The 26,011-nt window shown below is 41.0% G+C and overlaps 1 protein-coding gene and 1 pseudogene across 4 annotated transcripts in view; one reads left to right on the top strand and one right to left on the bottom strand.

The window, feature by feature from the left end:
* Txndc11 (thioredoxin domain containing 11) overlaps positions 1–26,011 on the bottom strand; it is a 78,587-nt gene that overhangs the window by 14,436 nt on the left and 38,140 nt on the right. For 2 of the 4 annotated variants that reach the window (XM_023711799.1, XM_004627749.3), the window contains 5 exons: positions 14,554–14,666; positions 11,947–12,147; positions 6,443–7,232; positions 2,504–2,646; positions 1,963–2,072 (listed from right to left, as the gene is read on the bottom strand). In XM_023711799.1, coding sequence (XP_023567567.1) covers positions 1,963–2,072; positions 2,504–2,646; positions 6,443–7,232; positions 11,947–12,147; positions 14,554–14,666 — 1,357 coding nt within the window. The remainder of the gene's footprint in view (positions 1–1,962; positions 2,073–2,503; positions 2,647–6,442; positions 7,233–11,946; positions 12,148–14,553; positions 14,667–26,011) is intronic. The other 2 variants (XM_023711800.1, XM_023711798.1) reach the window with 1 other exon arrangement.
* Positions 16,485–17,129, top strand: LOC105741718 (annotated as a pseudogene).

Raw genomic sequence — 26,011 nt, 5'->3', positions numbered from 1 at the left:
CAGTAACAATACACAATGTACTAACCATTGTTACTCTCCTAAAATCTTGTTTTGAGATTTTATACCATTGTTTTTATTTTTTTTCTTTAAAATAAAAATAACTGATGTCAAAAAAATAAAAAAAAGAAAAAAAAATTAAAAGAAAAAAACTGGCAAAACTGAAAGTATGCCTACCTCTGTCAGCAAGAGCCTCTCTAAACAGCAGAGTTCCACTTTTCAAGATTTTGGTGTTAAACACTATCTTCTATAATCAAATGCTTTGTTTTTTCCTGATTTTTTTTTTTTTTTTTTACCACAATGAAAGAGTAAACTCAAAGAAAAGCACTGCAAAAATCCAGTTCAAATTCCTTCAGGCTAAACTGGTGCCTGGGATTCTCATTTAGGCAGTATCTATAAGCTTACAGTTTTAGGACCAGTTATCTCATAGTCTACTTATCAATTAACAGTGTACAAAACATTACTTTCATGAATGGATAAAAATTCTATCAAAGCCAGATGTGGGGGTAGACATCTATAATCCCAGCATTCTAGACTCTGTGGAAAGAGGATTGCTGTGTTTGAGGGCAGTGTGGCTTACACAGTGAGTCCAAGGCCAGCCTGAACTACATGGTGAGACCCTATCTCAAAAAACAAAAACTATCAAAGGCCAATGTGATTGACTTCCTATTTATCTACTGTTGGATTTAAAGAATGCTGTAAGGACTAGCCAATGCTTTTCTGGGATTTCTACTTCCCTAATTCCTCAAGGTGAAGTTAACTAGGAAATGTATAACCTTTTGTGATTTTTTTCCCCTACAAATTTTGCCAAAACGCTTTCCAAGAGGCTCATACCAATTTACTCATTCCATTTACTATATTTGATTATGCCAAATTTCATTTTATTTTATTAACACAAGAGTCTGTCACTTAAAGGCATTTATGAATTTAGTAAGTGTAAATCACACTTTTTAAATGTTTTAATTTACATTTAGTAGGTTCACTTTCCCCACTTATTTATGTACCCTGTCCTCATACAGACCCTGCTCTATCTTACACAGGAGTTCCTCTCACCTGTCCTTTAACCATCTTAACTGCGAGATCTAGAGTAAAATTCTAGATTCTGAATCCGGGCCCTTCTCTGATAGGTTGTGTGACTGTAAAATTTATCTGATCTTTCTATGTCTCAGTAAAAAGAGAGTGATGACTCTACTAACTTTTCTGAATGTTCCAGACTCTCTGACGGTACACTGTATAACAGACAAAATAGACACTGCTTAAAAGTCTTTATACTATTCCTTTGCTTTCACTGCACATAACTTCCAGTACCATCTGTTTATCTTTTTAGCATTTTTTCAACTGGTTTTACTTTAGAAGTTCTCTTAAGAGAACTAATGAATTCAATATTCTGTCTTCTCTTTGGTTCTGTGATTTGCTCTTTTCTATTTAATCTATCTGGAGGGGTATTTTGAAGGGTGGGGAAAAAAATCGAAACCCATCCCACCAAAACTATTTACTACCTCATATAAAAACCCTGTATGTGAGCTTTTTCAAAAAGCAAAACAGAACAAAACAAAAACTATTAAAATGCCTTTGTTTATACAACAGCCACAAGGGCTCATAAAATAAGAATCCATGGCTATCAACCAATGATTCTTCCTGATTTACACAGTGAGGAGGAATACAAGGGCTGGTGCTCCAATCCAGATCAGTGGGATCCCCACGTCCCCTTTCCCATGGATTCTAGGAAGTCAGAACTGTACTTGCCCTCCCATGAATCTAGATATTACTAAACATACTCACTATCACGGACACTCAGAATTCATTAGGTCAGCTTAAAAAGGCTGTGCTCCTGGCTCAGGTCTGACAATAAAATCCAACCCACCTTACCCCAGGCTAGTGGAAGACACCACCACATCATGACGGTACTGCAAAGAAATGAGGACAGCACAGCCCTGCATGGTACTGCTGAGCAGGTTTCCTTACCTGGCCACAGTAAATGTATCCTCTGGTAGGAGACGAGCAAGCTGGATGAAGATGTGATTGAGGGATGGACAGAAGCCGCACCACTGGGCATAATAGAGCATCAAGACATCCTATGGGAAGGAAAATGGGTATTACTTGCACCTTGGAAACGAATTCTCTTCCTTTCTCTGCTATGCTTAGAATCCAGGAGGTATTCAGCCAATGCCACAGCTATGAAGAAATTACACAGAACATTTTCATATTTACACCTACTCAATTGTGTGTTTTCTTTCTTTTTTTTTGGCAGAACTGGGGATTGAACTCAGACCCTTGTGCTTGCCAGGCAAGTGCTTATTCTACTAAGCCATCTCCCTGGTCCAATTATGTGTTTTAAGAACTTCATATAATTAGAAAAACATGTAATTCACTTACGTTCCACCAGCAGACTGTCCTGTGGCTAACACGTGCAGTACTCAAAGAGACCATTCACCCTAACAATTGCAGCTCTGGAAATGATTTTAATAGGGACAAATGATTTTTTGTCTCTCTGGAGACTCTGTACCTGTTTTTGAAGAATGACTTCCCAGAAGGTATCAGTTGTTACTTCAGTGATTAAATGCTGAGAAGGGAACTGGGCAGAATCACTTCCAATGAGATGCCTTTTCAAGGGACTGTAGAGAATGCTAAAGTTTTGAATAAAAGATTCTAAAAATAAAGAGAAAATGAGATCAGGTCTTCTCTGGGTACAAGGAAAATAGCTGGCCTACTTTAAACTCTGCATTTTAAAAACAGCAATGACTGCCCATGCTTACATTTTTAACACTAACTAACACCTTGCACAAAGCTGCCCAGGATGGCATCAGGCTTAACTTTGATATTTTTTTTTTAAGTTTATTTATTTATTTATTGTGTGTGTGTGTGTGTGTGGCCAGCTCAGCCCATCAGGGGGCGGGGCTGGCTGGCATGTGGAGCTGGGGGATTGAACTGCAGTCCCTGTGCTTTGCCAAGCTTGTTCCAAGTAGGTGCTTTAGACCACTGAGCCATCTCGCCAGCCCCACTTTGATATTATTAACAGACAGTCCTTTAGGATAACAAAACACCATGCAGTGTCAGATGCTCTAATACTCCAAGTCTAGAAATCCTGTCTTATTTTTTCCTGAAAGGACTGGCCCACAAATATGTACCAAGTAAGAATGCATACACTTATCAACATGTCATCATCTTTTCAAGAGTTTTCAATCTGTATCAGTAAGGTCTCGATGCACAACTCCAAATGCAATAACTGTGCAAGTTACAGGAACGTAAAGGGTGTACAAAGTTCATTAATTTGAGGACAAGAAACTATGCTTTTTTATTTTAATCAAGCTTTTCAAGTTTTAAAAAGATTAACAAAAAACAAAAAAACCCTCATACCTAAGTGAAACTCATTGATAAAAATCCTAACTTGGGCCAACAGGTTTACCCTTCTCACAAGAGACATCATCTTTAGCAGTCTCTGTCTTAGATGAAGCAACACTAATCTGAGTTTCACTTCTTTTTCTCCTCTTTTCATTCTGAGGCCCTGAAGAACAATGACATATTCTGCAGACTGAGAAGGAAGTGAAGAATGTCCTGTGAATACTAAAGAAGTGATAAATATCTAAGACTTAGCTAAGTTTTGAAATCTAAATTCTGAAAGTGCCCTATAGGTGGCTATGAGTTAGCGTTCTAAGCCAACACAAGTACATGGTTTGTATCATAAGGACCCCTAAGAATCACCAATTCTAGGATGAAGAACTGCTGGGCTAGACATTTCAGAGCAGGTAGAAAAGATGAATGAAATTCAAAGGTTTCTTTCTAAAAGCTCTTAAATTCAAGGTAAACACACTATGTTCATCAAATGGTCAAGTGATCTGAATAGAATTCAAGAAAACCCAATAAACTCTTTCTTTAAAAAAAAGAAAAAAATGGGGGCTGGGGAGATAGCTCATGGGCCTGGGGAGATAGGTCAGTTGAATAAGTGCTTGCCTGGCTAGCGCCAGGGTCTGAGTTCAATCCCTGGTTCCGCAAAAAAAAAGAAAAAAGAAAAAATGCTGGCCAGGCATACTGTTGTACATCTGTAATCAAAACACTGGACAGGCTGAGGGAGGAGGATCAATGTTTGAGGCCAGTCCAAACTGCATAGTGAGATCGTTTAAAATGGAGGGAAAAAAAAAAAGTAGCAGCTTATTGCTTTTAAAGAAAATATATCCAAGGTGTTCTTAGAAAACATGCACTGAGGGCCGGTGAGATAGCTCAGCAGACTAAGCACCTGCTTAGGCAAGCTAGGGACTGGCCAAGCTCTGATCCCTGGCACCAAATGCCCCACCTGTTGAGGAACCCATAGAGACTGGGTATGGTGTTACACATCTGTAATTCCAGCACCGGAGAGGCTGAAAACAGGAGGATCACTGCAAGCCCAAGTTGTGTAGTGAGACCCTGTACCAAATACATTAAAAAAAGAAAAGAAAAAAAGAGGGCCGGCCAGATAGGCAGCAGACTGAAGTGCCTGCTTAGGCAGACATAGTAACTGGGGTTCAATCCCCAGCATGCTGTGCTGGCCCTGCCCCAAGGGCATGCTGAGACAACAAATGAGATTGGGTATGGTGGTGCGTGCCTGTGATCCCAGCATTGGGAGGCTGAAAACAGGAGGAGCACTACAAGTCTGATCTATGTAGTGAGAAAGAAAGAAAGAAAACAAACACGTACTTAAGTCCCCCATAAAGTGGTTGGTCAGGCCAACTAAAGAGCTCATCAGATTAAAGCGCCTGCAAGCAGGGTTTCCATCCCCAGACCTGTGGTGCAGGCCCCACCCCTGTAATCCCAGCTCTTGGGAGGCTGTAAACAGGTGGATCATTACAAGTCTGATCTGGTAGTGAGACCCTAAACACACTGTAGACCTTTCCTTACAAAAATAAAAAACAAACAAAAAAACAAACAAGTGGTTGGTCAGTCTTTTAAGCACCAACAAACCTTAATGACTGTAATATATTATTTGGTACAAAAAACTCAGATTTGCATAAATCCTAAAATAAACACGACCAATGTAAGAAACATGAATCACTTAGGGCATGAAGAGGGTAGCTACAGAGCCTAGGATTTAGAAGCTCTGAATGTACTCTTGGCATTCCAAATTTACAAATAAAGTTTCCTTCCCTACCAAATTCTTCCTTTTCTATTTGGTAAACTCAGTCACCCCTGAGTTTCCAGTGAGGCTAATCTAATAAGGTTTTTGAATTTTGCTTTCTTGTGTGCATGTCAGGGACTGCAACAAAGTCCAGGGAACTGCACAGTGAATAGTTCACTGTTGTTGTCAACTTCCAGGAACAAAGCTGTGGGGTGCTTTCCCAAAACACAGCCTTAAGCTCTGAAAAGTAATTGCTACTGGTTTGCAACTTGACATTTACTGCACTTGACACTTACTTGTTACAATCTAGGCACTCAAGATCAGAACAGCACTCAACATTGCCATAAAACTGCAGTGGAACCCCTCCAGCCTAAAAGCCTTGATATTTATTTCAAACCCATGAGACAAAAAGGAGGCGAGGTGTTGTTTCTATCTTCTCAAGCTCTTTTAGAATGATGCTGTGTTAATGGCTCACTTCATCAGCCCCTGCCAAACAGCTCTCATGTTCCTGACTGGTACAGCAGCTGCGTCCACAGTGCTAAGACTGGCTCTACCTTCAGACACGTGACAGGAGCCATCAATCTAGAAAGGTGGACTCTTCACATAATATGCTGACAAACTTCCAAAATTTGGACGTAGGAAGTTTCTGTTCCATTTAACAGACAAATTTAGCTTCTCTTTAAATTATGACCAACAGGTAAGGACAATTTATGACAAACTGTCTAAAAACTTAAAATGAGGTCAGGCATGATGGTATAATCCCAGCACTCAGGAGGCTGAGACAGGAGGACTGCCATGAGTTCAAAGCCAACCTGGGCTACATAGTGAGTTCAAACTGACACTGAAATACATAAAAGCCTGTCTCAAAAAACCAAAAGCAAGGGCTGGGGATGTAGCTCAGTAGCATAAGTGTCTGCCTGGCAAATGCAGAGTTTGGTTCCCTGTACCAAAACCAAAATCTATCAAACAAAGCAAAAAATAAAGGCTGGAGATGTAGCTCAGTATAAAAGCCCTGGGTTTGATGCAGAGTACCAAAATAAATAAATAAGTAAATAAATAAATAAATAAATAAATACTTGCTTAAAATTAGCTACAGCATTTATGTCACTCCCACAGTTAAGAGTAACAAGACCCATTAACCCAAGTTAGTTATGTTAAGCAAAGCTTTTTTTTTTTTGAGACAGGGTTTTGCCATGCAGTTCAGGCTGGCCTTGTGCTAACTTTTGTAGCACCCAGGCTAGTCTCGAATGTGCAGAGATCCTCTTGTCTCAACCTCCAGAGTGCTGGGATTATAGGTGTGTGCCACCATGCCCAGTTGCAAAACTTATACTCAGGGAGGTAAACTGCTTACAGTACCTAAGGTGAACTTCACAAGTGCTTGTTTTGGATCCAAGATATAGTGAGATTCTTCTTTCACATCAACAATTGTGGCAAATTCTTTCACATGGGTGGAGCTTGGAGCACCCAGTCTCTCTGCATATAGCCAAAATAAATTGGAATCCAAAAGATAGATGTTCAGGGTCTTGTTGGTTCTGCAGCTCAGGCCTGTGAAGGTGGTGCTGGTCATACCCACTTCAGGGAAGAGATACCCGTTCTCCTCAATGTGAGGAACAGAGCTGGGGGTGGTGGCCTCACACTTCTCCAGGGAAGAAAGTGCAGTGCCTGGGGTTTTAAATATACCTTGTTCAGAATCAATGAAGCTTACCCCGCCCCTGTTTATGGTCCTGCAACATGCAGTGTAATAGCTAAAAGGGCTATAGGAAGTTAAAAAATTGCTGCATTCCATGCTGTCCGATGCCATGTGATAAAAGGTCTGCTCCTTGAGGTAGAAGGAATCCAGAGCCGCTGCCATCTGGAAGAAGCTGCACTGCGGCACACTGACTGAACTCGGCCGGATGCCCCCAGCAGTCTGGTTGACACACAGCTCGCAGATGTTATGGGTCCTGGAAAAGGAGTGCCCCTGGGGCAGCACCACAGTGTTGCAGCAGGGCAATGCTGCTGTCATTGATGTGTCTGGCAGCGGAGATGATGGCTCTGGTGCCAAGGACTGTGACACCGGTGCATCTACCTGCCGCAGATGCTGAAGGAGGCGCTCCACTACCTGGTCCCTGTGACAGTTGTTGTACTCCAAGGCCACTTCGGTGATCTGAAAAGCAGAGCAGAGGTGATGAGGATGACTCCAAGGGAGAAAGCCCACAGCTGTTAGCTACATCTAGAAAGTACCTCTACTACCTCTACAAAATAAAGGAATACAGCCTAGAAGGATGTCTTGAAGTGGGAACAGTCACACCAAACTCGCTTCAGAGGCCTAGGTTAGTTTTTACAACATGTCACTCTGTTTACAACCAATGTGAGGTGGCTCAGCTCAGGACTTAAAGCTCAAAGAACTGGAACAACAGAACTTAAACCCCTTGACTCTGAGTTAAGTGTACTTTCCCTTACCCTTTAAAACTCCTGTCTTTTTTCTCTATCTTAATACATTTAAAAATTTTCCAAACACCTAACCAGTGGATTAAAATGCTCTACAGCACAAACAGTGCCAAATAAATTCATGCCATATAGAAGGCTGGCAAGTCAGTGTTGCAAACCATACTCACTCATCTTATCTTCTCTACAACTTGTTCCTTCTCCTGCAACCCTTCTGTGGAAAATACAGCATCATTAAACTAGAAATTCAGAGGATCCTCAGTTTATCCTCTGTGTCATCACCTGCCTTAAATGCAGCCCCTCCTCTCCAGAATACCACCCTTTTCTTCCCCATTGTAACTAGACTTTCATTACTCTCTCCCTCTTACTTTTAGGGTACCGGAAATCGAACTCAGGACTTTGCACTTGCCAGACAGGAACTTGTGCCACTGAGCTATATCCCTGGCCTTTCCTCTTACTTTTAAACATACAGCCTTCAGATGACTGACACTCCTCTTTCCCACAGGCTTATGGACCTACATATTTATCCTGCTACTCTGAGAGCCTATCACAAAGCCAGGTATATACCGAATGCTCAGTTAGCACTGGAAGAAGGCATAGCCTTTCAGGACAATGCACATACTCCTTCTATTGATGAAATTAACCATGTCATCCTCCAATCAAGATTAGTAATCTGTAAACTAATTTTTCCTCCAAGAGTCTTCCATTTTCAAATGGAGTAACTTTACGTCCTACTCTCACCTTAATCCTAGTTTCATAAGATGAGCAAGTTATAATTCAAAGGCATTTACCCTTGAAAGTAGAAAAGGTATACGAATCAAATGTCACTGGTTAGCTAAAAGGTGTTTAGTCACTCAGGATTTCATTACATTAAGTATGGGTGAGTGTGACAGAGAGAAGTAATGAAGTGTACATGTACAAAAAATTAATCAGTGTAAGTCTAATTTTCAAAAAACAAATTTTGGGTTGCTTTTTGTTTTTTGTGCAAAGAAATACCTCCAATTTATCTACATGAGGCTCTAGTGGCACAATGTTAACAGACCAAGCCCATTTGAACCACCAGTCTCTTCTGTTCCAGGTTCATTCTACAACTATCTGGTATTTAGTGATGCAATAGTAGACAGCTAGTCCCATCACCTGTCCCCAAACACCTCATAAAACTTCAAGATTTACTGTCTTCTCTTACAAAAAATTCAAGTAGGAAAGCATTAGGAGTTCTAGAATCTTCTTTCCTCCCATCTATCAGTTTTACTGTCATTCACAAAGCAGCCATTTGAAGAACATCTTTAACTGAAGACAGTATTTTGTATATAGCAATGCTCTTGAGGAGTAAGCCACTCTTTTTTTTTTTTTTTAATTTTATTTATTTATTTATTTATTTATGTGTGTGTGACCAGCTCAGCCCACCAGGGGGCGGGGCTGGCTGGCATGTGGTGCTGAGGGATTGAACTGTGGTCCTAGTGCTTTGCTAAGCTTGTTCTAAGTAGGTGCTTTAGACCACTGAGCCATCTCGCCAGCCCCAGTAAGCCACTCTTACTTCGCTCTAATGAACGGAACTGTTTTGAAATAACCCAGGCTACATCCTGTTACTACCATATCAATGATATATTTAATTTACATAAACTATTAAGGAAAAATTTGGCAAGTAACTTTGAATGTCTGCATTACAGACACTGCAATCCATTTCTCCCACTAGGGAAACCCTAAGTCACTGTAATAGCAAGGCTTCTGGTCATCAGACTCATATGGACACTGTAAAAAAATGCTTAGCTTGGAAATAAGCCACACTAACTCTGTTGGCTGAGCACACTGCTGACCTTTAACCTCTCTAGAGCCATCTTGGAGGCCCTGGGCGTTCGCACATGATGCTGGAGGCAGGATCTGTACTTCTCCATGTAGGTTCACATTTTTTTTTTGTTTTGTTTTGTTTTGTTTTGTTTTAAAATATTTAGGACAGGGTCTACAGGGTTTCACTATGTACATTGGACTTGTAGTGATCCTTCTGTTTTCAGCCTCCCAAGTGCTGGGATTGCAGGTGCAGTGCTCCCTGGCAATGGGGCCAGCATGGGAGGGCAGGGCTTGAACACCCAACCCCTATGTCTGCCTAAGCTGGTGCTTTAATCTGCTGAGCTCTCTGGCTGGCCCTCATATGTTTAAGGGCAGCTACCATCTAGTTACTTCTGACACCCTATCCACTTTACCACAACCATCTCAAATATCCTCGCCTGGCATTTCCTCAACTGTATAGTCTTTCTCTTCTCAACAATGTAAGCTTCCTCAATTTCCTGCCCAAAGTCAGGCCTACAAAGGTACAATGAAACTACCTTATGCTCCAAGGTCCTTACAATTTATCTTGTGTAAGTGTGAACCAATGGCTTCTTCATCTTTGCTCATGGCTGCTGCTGCTGTCCTGCACCACCCAAGTTTAGGTTCTTACTACTTTTCCCATTTCAAATCTTGCTGCCAGGAAACCATCCTGCCCTGGCCCCATCTCTTCATTGGTCACATGATTCTAATGGGTACAGTGAATTCTGGACTCCAGAGGAGCACCTAGGGCTCCCCTCCAAGGTTCTTTTGCTGTCTACACCAGTGATACATAGCAGTGTACCACAGAGCCTGGGTTCTTTCCCTAGACCTGCAACTTCCCACTGCTTCCTCTCCTTAAGCTCTTCTTTCCTTTAGTTTCCCTCAATCCTCCAGGATCAGGCTATCCTTCCCCATCCCCAAAAAGCCTCTCTTAACCCTATGAGCCCTCTTGGTGTTGAGCCTGGGCTGGATCAGACTTTGCTGGACTATCCTGAGACAGAAATCTGAGACTGCCACATATATATCCTATCCCCCAAGTGTACAGCAAAGTATTCAATAAACACTTGCCAAACTAGCCCAAAACTTTGGGGTAAATATGCAAGGCAAACAGTGGCTCATCCATACAATTACAACACTGTAAGGAGCTGTCTCAACCATAAGCTGCGGTTGAGGAATCTACATGCCTCACAGGTATACTGGAAACCCAAGGACAGGAGCCACAGGCACAGCTGTGACAAAAAGGCCTGTCTGTAGGTACTGGAGAGGTGAAATGTAGGGGAACCACTTATAGAAGAACAATGGGCTGTAAAGCAAGGTCCTTCCTCTCACCAAGAACCTACCCCATCACAGCCCTCTGCAGAGGATGGGGGTCCTGCCAGACACCCTACCCAGGGCCCTGGCAAGCCCAAAGCAGACAGCAGTTCTGCAGAAGAAACCTCTAGAAATAAAAGTAAAACATCCACAACTGTAGTCACCACCTGAATTGAAATCTTGCCTTTTCTATAAAGGCTTTATATACTAGAAATGGCAAAGGCCTACTCACATGAAAGAGTATCTTAGTTCATCAAGTACCTGTATAGCAAACATTTTCTAAAGAAATGAAGTTTTATTACTTTAAAGCTTCCCTCACCAGAGGGGAAGAAACAACAATTCTATTTTTCTCTTCTTATTCCTCTAAGCCAAAACAATGATACGGTTTAGAAGATTCCTAACAGGGATAAATTACCAACAAAAACACTCCAGAGAAGTAAACTTCAGAGGGGTAACCTGCAAGAAATCCTGCCTGGAGGGCCAGGTGAGTGTCAAGGGGTGTGGGCTGAGGCCGTGTCTGCATGGCCTGGCCTGTGGTACATTAGCTATCTGAAATTGGCTTTGGCCAATTAAGGGATCCTTGAAGAAAAAAAAAAACAAAAACAAACAAACAAAAAAAGAACAAAAAAATCCTCTAAATCTAATTTAGCAACCCCAGTCTCTCTCTGCTGATTGTTATTGCCCTAAGTGCCTCCAAACAATCCATGTATAAAATAAACTCACATTCAGAAAGAGCCAACTGCCCCAGAAAGCAAGAAAAGGAGGAAGGGGCAGACTCCTGGTGATAGCTACCTCTGACAGCCATTCTGTCTATCTGTGCAACACGAAAAGCTTAGAGAAACAAGGTGTTCCAACACCTGCTGTTGAAACTGGCTGCTGAGCCACACATTTTTCTGCTGTCCTGATAATACTGGCCACCCTCCATGACAGCATCTCCTCCTAAGCCACACCAATCCCTGCCTATGTTCTTCCCACTCCCCAAATTGGAAGTTCAATGAGAAAGCCTCAGGAAGAGACCATTTTTTCTCTAAAGAAGAAGAATTTGACTTCCCATCTTTCCTACTGACCTCAGATCCAAGCAGCTGGCACTAAATATGCCCAAGAGGCCTGGGCAGTCCCCATCCTAAGTGTGGCTCTGGATGAAACCCTACCTACCACAGAGCAGGGACTCAACAGATGTGTGTGTGAATAACCAAAATCTGCACAAGGTCCACTTAGAGGAGGAAAGAATAGTGGCATCACTGCAGCAGCTAACAGCCTTTAGTGTAGAGAGAGAAGTATGAGCTAATTAGCACCGTGACCACTGAGACTCTGACCTCATCTATGAGGGGGTGCTTCTCGGCTAAAGGATCGAATGGTATGAACAGGAAGAGTGCCGGTCCCTTCTTCAGTTCGTTATTCAGCAGGAGACTCTTGCCTCCATGAGGCTGCAGCCATTGCAAGAGTGTCTCTCGGTTTTCTGAAGCCCACTTGTAGATGTTCTCAGCTGTGAAGTTCATGACCTCCTTGGGGAAGACCTGCAAAGGAACAATACACAGACAAAGGAAAGGTGAGCATGCCAGGACAGGACCAAAGTACACAGCACTGTCCTCCCGGGTGGTTAGCCCACACTACAGGGAGGAAAAGGAGCCTCGAAGCCACCACAACTGCCTGTGCTGTAACTATTTCTCCAGACAGCCTTTCCTCACAAGTGGTGAGAAAGCAACAGTGGGTTCAGGAAATGGTTTTCAGGTCAGCCTCCTCCTTTTATATGGACTCACCTACACACAAGTAATTTTGCCTGTTTCCTGGTGGCCATAACAGCCTCTATCAACCTGTCCAAGGAGAGCTATGAACCACTATTAGATGTTTATAAAAAGACCAAGGCCCATCTACAAGAACAAGAATTATGAAGTTAGGTTACCTTGTTCCCTCAAACCCGGCCTACAAATACTGCTTACAAGGGCATCTTCATTGACTGGATGAAATCCTACCTACCACAGAACAAGGACTCAATAGATGTGTGTGTGAATAACCAAAATCTGCACAAGGCCCAGTTTCTGTATCAGATGGAAGAAAGAGAAACTAAGCTTTTCTGTGTTTTCTTTAACAGTCAATGTACGTAAACATAAAATTGTTTTTCAAAGTCTAATAATATAAACCTTTGCTTGGAACAATTTCCATAGAGAGGCTTTGGAGAGTTTCACAAAATGAAATATTTGATACCCTCCAAAATGAATATTTAAATTACTTCATGATGGATACTCACCAGCTTGTGTTGTGTGTTTTGTTTTTTTTTTGGCGGAACCAGGGATTGAACTCAGGCCCTTGTGCTTGCCAGGGAAGCGCTTATTCTACTGAGCCATCTCTCCAGCCCCTGCTTATTCTTTTTTTCTAACTTTGAGACAAAGTCTCACTAGTTCAGACTGGCCTCGAACTCATTATGTAGCCTAGGGTAGCCTTGAATTTACGGCAATTCTCCTGCCTCAGCCTCCCAATTGTTGGAATTACAGGTACGTACCACCATACATGACTACTGTTTTTATTTTTGTAAATACAGCTATTCCAGTATTTTCTTTGATAAAAGGAACTCTACTGATAAAACCATACCTTTAAGTACTATCCAACTGAAGCAGTAAATTTATTTGTTTTTCAATGTCACCTCATAGTTGTGGGTTTTTTTTTTTGTATTTTTCAGACAGGATCTCACTATGTAGTGGCCTTTAGCACACTTTGAGGCCAGGCTGTTCTCGAATGTGCAATGATCCTCCTGCCTCAGCCTCCCGAGTGACGGGGTTACAAGTGTGTGCCACCACACCTGGCTTTACCTCATAGTCCTCCTATTTTTTCTCCATTTAAAATTTCTTCCCTTTACTATAAATATGTATAAATGTATGCTATAAATGAAGAACATAAAAAAAAATAGCTAGCAAAAGCATATGAAGCCAAAAGAAGCTTAGACAAGCATGAAGAATGAATGGGTGGCAGGGAGACAATCATAGCAGTAATGCTCAAAGTGGGATGATAGGAATTTGAAAACAGACACTCAAACGCCATCACAAACATTTCTGTTTGAAAAACATAAAAATACATTTGACTTTGGAATATCAAAACTGCAAGTAAAGCTAGACTCCTAGCTATACACAGAAGTTAGGATCATGACAAGCAAGTAGCTCCCCCAGAGAGGGCCCAATAGCACCGCTGATCCAAGGGAGCTCAAGATTAAAGAGACCAGGTCACTGATCTTCATAGGACCATAAGCCACCGACACTGACAATGTTAAAGGGACAGAAAACACTTTAGAAAAATAAACACTCAGTGATGTGACTGAGGAAGTAGCACTGATAGAGGAAAAGCACAAGATTATGCAAGGTATAGGCCAAAGCTCAGAAATAGTTGAGTGGAGTTGTCCCACCAAAAAGCAAATGAAATTGGGGAACAAAGGAGATAATATTTGCACCAAGAATCTCTGGGATAAGAAGCCATGAACTTCTCGTTATGACTTGATAAGAATTTCAAAACTCCATTACATCAGCTAAGGACAAAAACAAATGACATCACTATTCTTCATGAAAGGAATAAGTGAACAAAAGACATCGTCCAGTGGAAGTTTAGACTCTGAGAACATCGGCCCAGAGTAACAACTCTCCAACAGAGGAACTGCAATTTCATCCAAGAAGACAAACTAACAAGGCTACATCAAAATCTAAGAATATACACAAAGAATGTCTTGATGTTACAGTCAATAGCTCTCTATTGCACAGACTCTTAACCAGGGGCACAGGCTCTAGGTGGGCTTGTAAGAACTCTCAATGTACAGACAAAATTATGTGCATTTCCTAGATAGAATGTCCACAGATTTTATCCGATTCTCAAAGGAGTCTGTGTCCTACACAAAGTTAAGAACCACTGCACTATTACAAACACAATTTCAAAATACTTACAAGTGATGTGTTGAAATGTCTATGTAAATACACACTTCCAGAGTGTACTAAGGAAACCAGTTTCGCAAGATGTTTATTTGTGATAACCCCAAATCGTACTGTTCCTAGGTAATCTGAAACAGAAAATTTTCCTTTATTAAAGAAAAGGCCTATGCCTTGAAATAACCACAAACCCAATGATCCACTCCTGATGCATAAATCCTAGACCAAGGAACTACTTGATAACCTAGCCCAAACAGGGAAGGAGGAGTTGCTGAAGCTCTCCTCCTACAGCAGACCTGAGCCCTTCAAGAGATCCTGAGAGTAACATCTCTCACACTAAGGAGTACATCATCTCCCCCTGTGACAATCTGACCTGTCTGTCTGTTCCCCTTGCTCACTAGGACTTCTGCCCCAAGGCACATACTGTTCTCCCTGTCTGGACACTTCTCATGGCCAGCTTCTCTTCATCATCTCATCTCTATCTTCTCTAAGAAGGCTTCTTTTTCACCTGCCTAATAGCAAAAGTCCAGGAGTTGGAGTCTGCGGATAGAGGCACAGGGAAATACATTCTTAACCACTGTCCTATTTTTATATACATACCTATTCATTTTTTTATTTTTAATGTATTTGGTACAGGATCTTACTACAGAACTTGGACTCATAGTGATCCCTGTATTCAGCCTCTGCAGTGCTGAGATTACAGGCGTGCACCACCACACCTGGACTCAGTGGCCAGCTCAGCACACCTGGGGGTGGCCCAGTAGAACATGTAATGCGGGAGATTGAACCTGGTCATTTAATCCACTGAACTATCTCACTGGCCCCCTATTCATTTTATTTAGATTTGCCTTGATGCAACTTTCTCTTCAGAATGTAAAATTAGAAGCTGTACTGCTGATACCCTAGTATTTACACCAAGGCCAGGGGGTTAGAGACCAACAAATTATTTGTTAAATGAACAAATGTAGCATATACAAAGAACTCATACAAAGCAATAAGAAAATGGTTAAAATGGGCAAACCACAGAAAAGGAAATGTACATGGCTAACAATTACGTGGAAATAAATCAAACTTCACTATCTCAAAAGAAAGCAAATAAAAACAAAATATCATTTTAACTTTCAAACAGCCCAAAATTTTAGATATAGAAAACATTATTGGCCCCGGAGACAGCTCAGTAGAATAAGCGCCTGCCTGGCAAGCTCAGGGTCCTGAGTTCAATCCCTGGTACCGCAAAAAAATAAAAAAGAAAACATCAAATATCATTGACCAATGAGTACTCTGTCACAGTGCCAGCATAAAAGGTGAAAAGTATCAGCTACTTGGGAGAGCAGTTCATGGATTGGCTGTAAAAATGCAGGGACACAGCCAACAACCCCACATGTGTTGTACATCTGGAGTCATGTGCAAGAACATTTGCCCAATAGATACTCTATGGATGTTCCCAATGATGAAGCAGGGCTGTATGTATAGCACGAACAGGCCACCAAGATGTATGTAATAAAAAGCAAGTAAAGAAAATAAAACATACCGTTTCTTCTGAAAGAAAGGAAAGAAAGAAAAAGAAAGCAAAAAAGTCCTCAGACTTGTAAAAATAGATTTCCCCTATAGGTATGTGCATTTACAAACACATAAAAAATCTTAAAGGAACACTTAGTGACACATGCCTATAGTCCCAGATGCTTGGAAGACAGAGAAACAGGAGGATCACTCGAGCACTGAAGTCTGTGACTAACCTGGTTGAGATAGTGAGACCCCACCTCTAAAACAAAAATAAAAAGATTTAAAAAATGAAACAAGAGCCGGCGTGGCCAGTCTCCCACCTTGACAAGGTTCCAGTCCCACTGTTGTGGGCTGCTGGTGACCTTCATAGATCTTTGGTGTCCCACCTCCAGTGTGGGCTGGTCCCCACCCCAGTCTTCTCATCCCTGACAGGCTCACCCCGCCCCATGGTGCTGCAGAGCTCACGAGTGGCCTTCCAAAGGATCCTGTCCCATTTCCCTGAGGAGTTGAGCCTGGCTTTCACCTATGGCTCAGGGGTATACCACCAGGCTGGGCCCAATTCAGACCAGAAGGATGTCATGCTGGACTTCATTTGTTCATGGTAGATGATCCCGTTGCCTGACGTTCAAAGAACCTAAAGAAGAATTGGAGCCACTACTCTCCTAAAACTTTTGGGGCCCAAGATAATCATCTCTGTTCAAAATAACTATGGCGCCAGAGTTTACTATAATCCATTGATCCTGTGTGATGGTAGGCTTTTCAAGTATGGGGTGATTAGCATCTGTGCCCTGACTGAAGACCTGCTAGGCTGGAATCACTTGTACATCACTGGCTGCCTCCAGAAACCAGTGAAAATTGTTGCAATGAATGAGGATGTCACCCTGCAATCATTCCTGGATAAGAACCTGAGGAGTGTAGTTACCACGGCCTTCCTCATGTTCCTTGAGAGCTTCTCTGAGGAAGAGCTGTTTGTGGAGATCGCTGGGCTGTCCTACGCAGAGCACAAATTGACCAGCACAGAAACTGTACACAAGAGCAAAGCGGAAATTCCAAAAAGATGTGTTGCAATTTCAAAACAGAGAATTGAATAGTACAGTCTTTGGATTTCAGAAAGATGCAGCATTGTCCTCATAAATAGCAAAGAATAACAAACTGATACTTCTGGTGTCAACTTTGCACCATAGTGGAAATATCAACAGGGAAACTCTGACAGAGTAGAAGTCTTTCTACTACAAAACCAAAGGTTGAGTAGATGCTGTTGATGAGCTATGCAGCAACTATGGTGTCATTTGAAGCACAAAGCATTGGCCAGGGTTGTGTTTTACTTGATTCTAAACATGTATGGCATAAACAGTTTGATAATTTATGAAGAAAATAACAAGTGCAAAATACCGTGAAGAAAATTTCTTAAGAGAATTGGGACTGGAACTCATAAGAGGTCATTACAGAAGAGGAAAACAGGAAAAAACTACAGACCACAGTGGTGAGCTGACAAGTAAACAAGAAAGTGCCACATCCCAAAGATCTACTAGATCAACAGAAAAACAAAAAAAGTCAACTGTGCCCTACAAGAAAGGACAGGAAAACAAGACCTACATATAGTCAGTGTAAGTGATACTTGTGTATGGAACATGCATTTGTGATGTGTGAAGAGTGCCTTGGCTCTGACAGATAAGGCAAAGCTTATTTTTATTTGTGTTTATACTGTAGTTCACGTGGGTTTTTATTTGATATTATCTTTTAGATTTTTTAATCAAGTAAACAGCTGATGTCAAAATTTTGATTTTTTTTAATAAGCACTCAATAAATATTTAAAATTAAAAAAAAGAAATAAAAACAAAAAGAATTTGGCTGGATGTGGTAGTTCATGCCTATACACCCAACCCTTAGGAGGCTTAGGCTGGGACAGGGACATAGAGGGTTTGAAGTCAGTTTGGTCTGCAAATCAAGACCCTATCTCAAAAGAGTAAAGCCAGGTGTGGTGGCACATGCCTATAATCCCGGAATGCAGGAGTCTGAGGCAGGAGGATGGCCATGAGTTCAAGGCCAGCCTTGCTCTACAGTAAGTTCAAGCTAGTCTGAACTACATAAAGGGATCCCATCTTGAAAAACTGAAAATAAATATTTTAAATACTTGATAGGATAACAAAACTGGGTTGATGTTGGGAGAAAAATGAAAGAGAGTTTTACTCTTACCCGTAAAGTTTTATTTTTTTTCACAGTTCAGAAAACTAGTACTTGTGTGATTATAACATATGTAGAGTTAAAGGCTGGACCCACTGAAGCAAAACAAAAATGAACTGATAGTCACAGGATAAAATAAACACCCAATCCTCAACATTAGTGGTAAGTCAGCTGTTCTTTACGTAAAAATTCCATTAATAATGAAGAAAGTACAAGGGAAATAAAATTACCATTTAAACAGCACAATAATTACTGCAGGCAAGATCTATCAATGGAAGTAAAATTAGTGGGCAACAATATGAGGAAATGTAGTGCAGTCTCAAACTATCTTCCCCCAGGATATCCATTCATCCATTCATCCATTCATCCATTCATCCATTCATCCATTCATCCATCCATCCATCCATCCATCCATCCATCCATCCATCCATCCATGTTGTGCTGGGGACTAAACCCAGGATGTTGTACACGCTACACAAAGGCTTTACCACTGAGGTACACAGTCAGCCCTCTTAAATTTTTTTAAATGGCAGAATGAGTAAATTCAGATCTCAAAGCTTTCAGAACTGGGCCCTGGGCCGTTCAGCTATAATGCAGTGCACAGTGCACTGAGTCACCACCCAGGCCCACTATGGCCTATTGTTCATGAACATGAGGATAGGGCCATGGTGGCAAAACCATGGCACCTGTGCTGCAGCTGGCCGTTATCACTGAAAGCTCTAAAAGGTTTACTATCACTGGTGGGGAAGCAACACTATCACATTCATGTTCACACTGTTTGCTGCACTGGGAGTAATCAAAGGTCTTGCTTTGATTTCTTTGATCTTGGGCAGGTTTACTCCAGGCCATCTTCATGGAGCTGGCTTTTTTTCCCCCCCTCACTAAGGAAATGTCCCAGTGCTGCCTTCTATGGGTACAGCTTCAGTTCCCTTTCTGAACCTTCCCTGTAACTCTATTACTGTCTAATTCATGGCTACTACCACACGTTCAGGGAGAATGGAAGGATGGAAAATTTTCAGTGGTTTCCACAAAGATTCACCTGGATGCACTTGTGTGTATTAAGGTGGGTTTTGAGAGGTACTAGGAATCAAACCCAGGGAACAATGAACTACATCCTGGTACTTTTAATTTTTTACTTTGAGGCAAGATGATGGCCTCAAATTTGTAATCCTCCCACCTCAGCCCATCTGGGACTACAAACATATACTACACTGCCCCAGTTACATCAAGATTTTAATTTTGGTCTCTTTGCATAAAAAATGTTAGCTGATTTTGCTTAGTATCATCTACCTTAAATCCAATTTTATTAAAACTTCAGGGCTACAGTACCTCTTCATGGTAAACACTATGCTCCAGATTTATTTATTTATTTATTTATTTTTTTATTTTTTTGGCAGAACCAAGGATTGAACTCAGGCCCTTGCGCTTGCCAGGGAAGCGCTTATTCCATTGAGCCATCTCCCTGGGCCCTCTCCAAATTTCTTGATGTTTCACAAAATTTCACAATTTATCAAAAAAGTACTCCAGAAAAGTGTTATTTCTAAGAATGTAGACGAAGCTGCTTCCAGCAAACCACAGCAGCATCAGATGTCACCTGGTGGAGCAGGGACTCCCTTCTGCAGCTAGATGATCTTCCTCTTATAAACTCCTCCTAAAGAATCACTGCCACAGTGCACTATCCTTTGTTGCCTACCTGGACTTGCTGAGGGGATTAAAATCCAGTGAGACTTAAGTCCCTTATACAACATGGCACAGTGTTTCCATAACCTACACACAGCCTCCTATACAGTTAAGATAATCTTCAAACTACTTATAGTATCCACTATAATGTATATGTTTAGTAAAGTTGTATTGTTTAGGGAATGATGATCAAAAGTCTGTACATATTGATTATAGATGCAATCTTTATTTTGAGATAGGGGCTCACTACATAGTTTAGGCAGGTAGTGATCCTCCTGCCTCAGCCTCCGGAGTGCTAGGATTATAGGCATGCACTAGCATACCTAGTCCTTTTTTTCTTTTTTAAAGGATAGGTGTCTTACTGTGTCACCCAGCCTAACTCCAGACTCTTGAGTTTAAGCCATTCTTGTACTTAGTATCTGGGTTGTTTTTATTCCCCTAAATTATTTTTCATCCTCAGCTTGTTGAATCTGTAGACAAAGAGGGCCAAGTATATTTCCCAAAGGTATTCTTAAGGTTCCCTGGTCAACTAGGTATAGAAATCCCCAAAGATGGTAGAAAGAAGTAGAAACAATATCAATGGTTAATAACACATGCTTTCAAAGTAACATTTAGGCATCATGCAAATTTTAATTTACTTTATTAAGATTCCATTGTCAGGAGACAATGAGAAGTCAATGAAAAGAAACAGGCAAAGGGTATGTATCATGGGCTATCTATCAGGGGCCAGGCAGAAGAAAAGATGGTAGTGGTAGGCATCCAACTGAACTCTAAAAATCTCACAGCTAAAATCTCTCATATGTCCTTTACCAGTCATCTATTCACCTTTGTAACTTCAACTATAGTCAATCAAGATGTTCAAGCTGTAAGAACAAGACAAAATATGTGGTACACACTGACTGAACATATCATATCCCACTCCTGCTCCAATGGGAGAGATTTAGTCAGCTTGATATTCACAGAACCAAGGGCACATATAATAGGCAAGAACAGGTGTCACAGAAAGAGGGACAGGGAAGACAGGCTTGCAGGTCAGTTAAGTGATATATTTTCTTGTCTAATGATGCTTTCCCTAAAGCAGAAGTGATACTTATTTGAGATACACTCCAAGGGATTTAGTTTCCAAAGTACTACAAAAGACTAAGTCTGTTATTGTATTAACACACAAAATATTTCAAACATGATTTGGCATTACAAAAGAAGCATTTATCCTTACCTTCATCCTCTGAACTTTGAGATAGGCATAGTGAAAGACAGAAAAATTAAACATTTTGTTCCAGGTTTACAGGACTCATCTGGCAGATGTCACCAACCTCCAGGCCACCATGCAATGTGTCCCTGTACGTCTTTTGTAGGTTGGATGGAAAGCAGAACCAACTTCTGCTATCCATTTTCTTTCAAAAAGGTGCCAAGTCATAGAAGAATGGCAACATTTTACCAGAACTTCTCTTTATACAATGATGAATAATTGCAAAATTAAAAAACAAAAACAAACCCAGGCAAAGAGAGGGCTGGTGATTTAGCTCACTGGCACAGTGCCCACCTGGCAAGCACAGGTCCTGAGTTCAATTCCCAGTAACAACAACAACAAAAAGGAACCAGGCAAGCAAGTTAAAGGATAAGCCATCTGTCAAGTTATCTAAAAACTAAAGAATAATGAAGGCTGCCAATCTAGAACAGTCCTCCAAAGAAAAGGCTTTGCAGTCTGGGAAGAGTACAGCACACAAGAGCTGGTTTCCATCAGGCTCTTGAAATGTACACAAAGAATGCCAGCCCACAGTTAATCACTTGGCACTTTGAAATGATTAAACACTAACAAGAGACTTGCAATACCTACTATGAAAAATTAAAAGTTTTAAATAAAGGAATAATCATGCTGTGATCCTAGAAAGGGAAGGACAGTAAATGTTATGATCATGTCAATTATCCTCAAACATTTTACTCATTTGTACTCTGAACCAAAATTCAGCCAAAAGCATGAATGGCAATAAAACAATGTTCCACAAACTATAAAACAAGAGGAAGTGGAGCCTATACTTTACCAGGTAATAACAACTTAACAAAGCAGACTGGTGGAGTGCTTGCCTAGCACACACAAGGCTGTGGGTTTTATCTTTAGCACCATAAAAAAAATCATTTAGGCAATGAGAAGAGAAGCGCATTTGAACCATGGTGTCTGCTTTTCACTATCAATCCTAAACAATTCAGCTTAGCTCTTACTGCATCAAATATTTCTCAGGCCTCAACCTGTGAATTTACATTTTAACTATACCATTAAAAAAAGGGTACAAGGGTTTCTCTTACAACACATCTGCTATTAATAATAAGGAAAACAAAAAAATAAGTTTCTCTAACTTCAGAGTAAGAGAAAGAAAATAGGTAAACCAGATCCACAAGAAAATCATTTCCAACTTGTCTTTTTCTTCTAAAAATGGTTCACCAAGCTTATGTGAAGGATTTTTTTTTTTTTCCAAATGCCTTCAGGGCAGGTTTGGCTGGCTTGAGTTGTCGGGATCGAACCACAACAACCTGAGCCTGACTGCTTTGTTGAAGCAGCCACTTAAAGAACTGAGCTAAGGGGCAGGCCCCCTCACCAAGCTTATGTGAGAATTTAATCCCTTCCTTCCAAGAAAGAATAGGATTAACTCAACTGAACTTCAGCTCCTACAAATTTATATATGCAACAGTATGTTACAAAATCCAACTAGAATCACACAACTGGGAACAACTATAGAGAACATAAATCAGACCATACTTAATTTATAATGAGAACTTCTATACACTCATTTATCAAAACTAAAATTTAACCAAGGAGCCTCATCTTGTACATTTTGAGATTTTTTGTTGTAGATTGTGGTACTGGGAATGGAACCAAGGGTGCCTTGAGCAGGCTAGGCAAACACTCTGCCACTGAGCTAACTCACTGAGCTCCTTTCCCTAGGTAGTTTTGAGACATGGACTTAGGATGCTGCCTAGGCTAGCCTTAAACTCCTGCTCAGCCTTCTGAATCGCTGGGACTACAAGTGAATACCACTTGGCCTGGTTTGAGTATTTTTATATCCCTCTTACCCTACTGTACTATTTTATCTGTCCTTGTTTTACCTGACCACTGCTTTAAGAAAGAGAGGGCACTACTGTCTTGCATTTGGAGAGGATTTTCAGAAATCTTAGAGAAAACATAGTTTAAGATGATTTACTTAGTTCTCACCAACATAATACAGCACCAGTGTATGTAAGTTAACCAAATAAAACATTCTTGCAAACTCATGCAATATACTCTAGTTCAGAAGCCTAAATGCTATCATCATTTTAGTGAACTACTCTAAATTATCCTTTTCTGTATAATATTAAGGTCTTCATTTAATTTTCCATGAAGAGCTTTAATTAAATGCCTGCTTCTGAAAAAAGTTCCCAATATTTTGTCTTCAAAATACAAATTTTGATTCACTGAATTTTTTTATAGTCACTTGAAACTTTGCAGCTCACATTTTCAAGTGGACACAAGACATACCTACATAACAGCTTACTTTCCTCCCAAATGTATCCCAGACAACAACACAAATACAGTAAATTCTCTAAGCTTGAAATCCTGACAATGTATATATTAAAATGGTTAGGCATATCATTGTTTCATATGTGCATAACTGTTTTAAAAAGCACTGAGGCCATTCAATAACCAATAATGAACAAATGTGCCTGGTTACTTTGTATATGAATGGGTATACATGGGAGACTACGGATTATATTTAGTGGTGCCGTACCAGAGCTATACCCACCAAACCCTGAGGTCGTCTTGTTACAATCACCAGGCTAGGCTTGAACTTGTGATCTTCTTGTCTCAGCCTCCTTGGTAGCTGGGATTACAGCCTTATAACATCACCCCTAAGAGTTACATATATTTGGTCTGCTAGGGTAAAATGCTGGACTATTATTCTGACCACTCACTTGACAAATACTAAATAAGACCTTCCTATATGACAGACACTAGAGAAAAACACTAAATTTAATCAAGATACATGGTCCTTACTCTGAGAAATCTCAGAGTCTGTGGTAGACAGACATTAGACAAATCATCCTACAACTATGTATATAAAGGCAAGTTGTATTACGTGCCATGAAAGAAACAAGAGTACCCAATTTAGACTGGGGTTAAGCACAAAATATTGAACTATAATAGTGATATCTGAGCTGGAATCTGAAAAAATGAGTGAGGGGCTTGACAGGAGGAAAGCTAGGGCCAATGCCTCCCAAGGATAATTAGGACATGCTAAGGCATAGTCTGCTGGCCAAATCAGGTTGTGACCAGAGTGGACAGAAAAATGAGCACATAGGGGTTGGGGAGATGGCTCAGTAGAATAAGTGCTTCCCTGGCAAGCACAATGACCTGAGTTCAACCCCCAGTTCGGGGGCGGGGCGGGAGCACAGAAAGGTATCCAGTAAGTGCTGAGAGCTCAGTTGTCTGTCTCTTTGTTCTCTCTGTTCTCCCTCTCCCCCTGCCCCACCACCTCTCAGAGCAGCTACTGGCTCCACCTAGTGGCTGCCAGCCTGGGGTCAGGACTGTGGAAGGTATGCTGACAGCTGCAGGTCAAATGACTGTTTCAGTCAGAAGGTACAGGCTTGCTGAGATTACTTACTACGCTGCTAAAAAGCTACTGCTAGTTTGTGGGGATAAATCAACACAGATTGAGACTGTCTCTACAAATTGTTTGACAGTGACAGCAGAGACAATCCTGAAGAGACTCCCTCCCTTTTTTGTCTTTTTTCTCCATTGTTTGATCTTGTTTTTCTATGAATGCGGAAACGTTTTCTAGTTTTGTGGTTGCTGTTCTGTTCTTCCTTTTATTTCTTCCTTCTCTTTCCCTCCTGTGTTCTGCAAGTTACCCAAAGTTAGTGATTCCCATTTGCCTCCAGCCTTGTACTCTTTTCCTCTTTTTCCACTTCTCTATTTTCTCCCTAGGGGCTGGGGAGATGGCTCAGTAGAATAAGTGCTTGCCTGGCAAGCGCAAGGGCCTGAGTTCAATCCCTGGTTCTCCCAAAAAAAGATATTTTCTCTCTAACCCATTTGAAATTCTAAACCCTGAGGGCAAAACATATTAAGGACTTATATACTATGTATAATTTTCTGTTTTGTTTTAGATTGTTATATAACCACAAATCTAGTTCATACAGTTAAAGGTGGCAAATTGATGGTTAATTTGTCATTTTCTAGCCTGTGTTTGCTGCTACTGAAAGACACCTCAAAGAAGTCATTTCCTAAGGATTCTAAATATTAGTAATAAAGCAACCCACCACAGGCAGTTTATAAGCATCAACCTAGGAATCAAATGAAAAAAGAAAAACTGAGAAGGCACTTATACAAGATGGAATCCCAGACATCCAGTTCACCAAAGGCAAATCCATGGGGCAACGAGCTGAGAAATTCTGAAAGCCATCCATCTGGCCTCTCTGAAATTACCAATTACCTCTCTGAAACAACAAATCAATTGTATGAGGCTCTAGAATAAAAAATCAAATCAAAAATAATTTGCCAGACAACTGTAAAGATAGTGTCCACATTGAAAACCATGCTTAGGGGACTCTAGAACAGATACGGACAAAAAAACAGCTTAAGAAAATTAAAGAAGTCCCAAACGCTCAGCGCAGGAAAGAAATGGAATCCACAGGGCAGATTCAAACAGATATCCAAGAGAATAAAAATGCCACTGAAAGTATCCCTAGCAATTAAGCCAGTGTGAGGGCAGGATCTCAGGCACAAAAGGCAGTCTTGTGGTCAAAAATCATGAAAAGAAAGATTTCTTAAGAGTAGCAAGAAAAAAGAAAAAAAAGTAGCAAGAGACCATAAGAAATCAATACAGCAGCTACAAGATGAGACAAAGAACAACAACTTAAGATTGACTGGAGTCAATGAAAAAGCAAGACATAGCATAAATGATTAAAAAAAAAAAAAGCAGGGGCTGGTGAGATGGCTCAGTGGTCTAAAGCACCTACTTAGAACAAGCTTAGCAAAGCACAGGGACTGTGGTTCAATCCCCCAGCACCACATGCCAGCCCGCCCCGCCCCCTGGTGGGCTGAGCTAGCCACACACACACACACACACACACACACACA

Source organism: Octodon degus, unplaced genomic scaffold, assembly GCF_000260255.1.
Source record: "Octodon degus isolate 3935 unplaced genomic scaffold, OctDeg1.0 scaffold00021, whole genome shotgun sequence".
NCBI lineage: Eukaryota > Metazoa > Chordata > Mammalia > Rodentia > Octodontidae > Octodon > Octodon degus.
The sequence above is the reverse complement of the archived record's forward strand: the minus strand, read 5'-3'. Positions and strand labels throughout refer to the sequence as shown.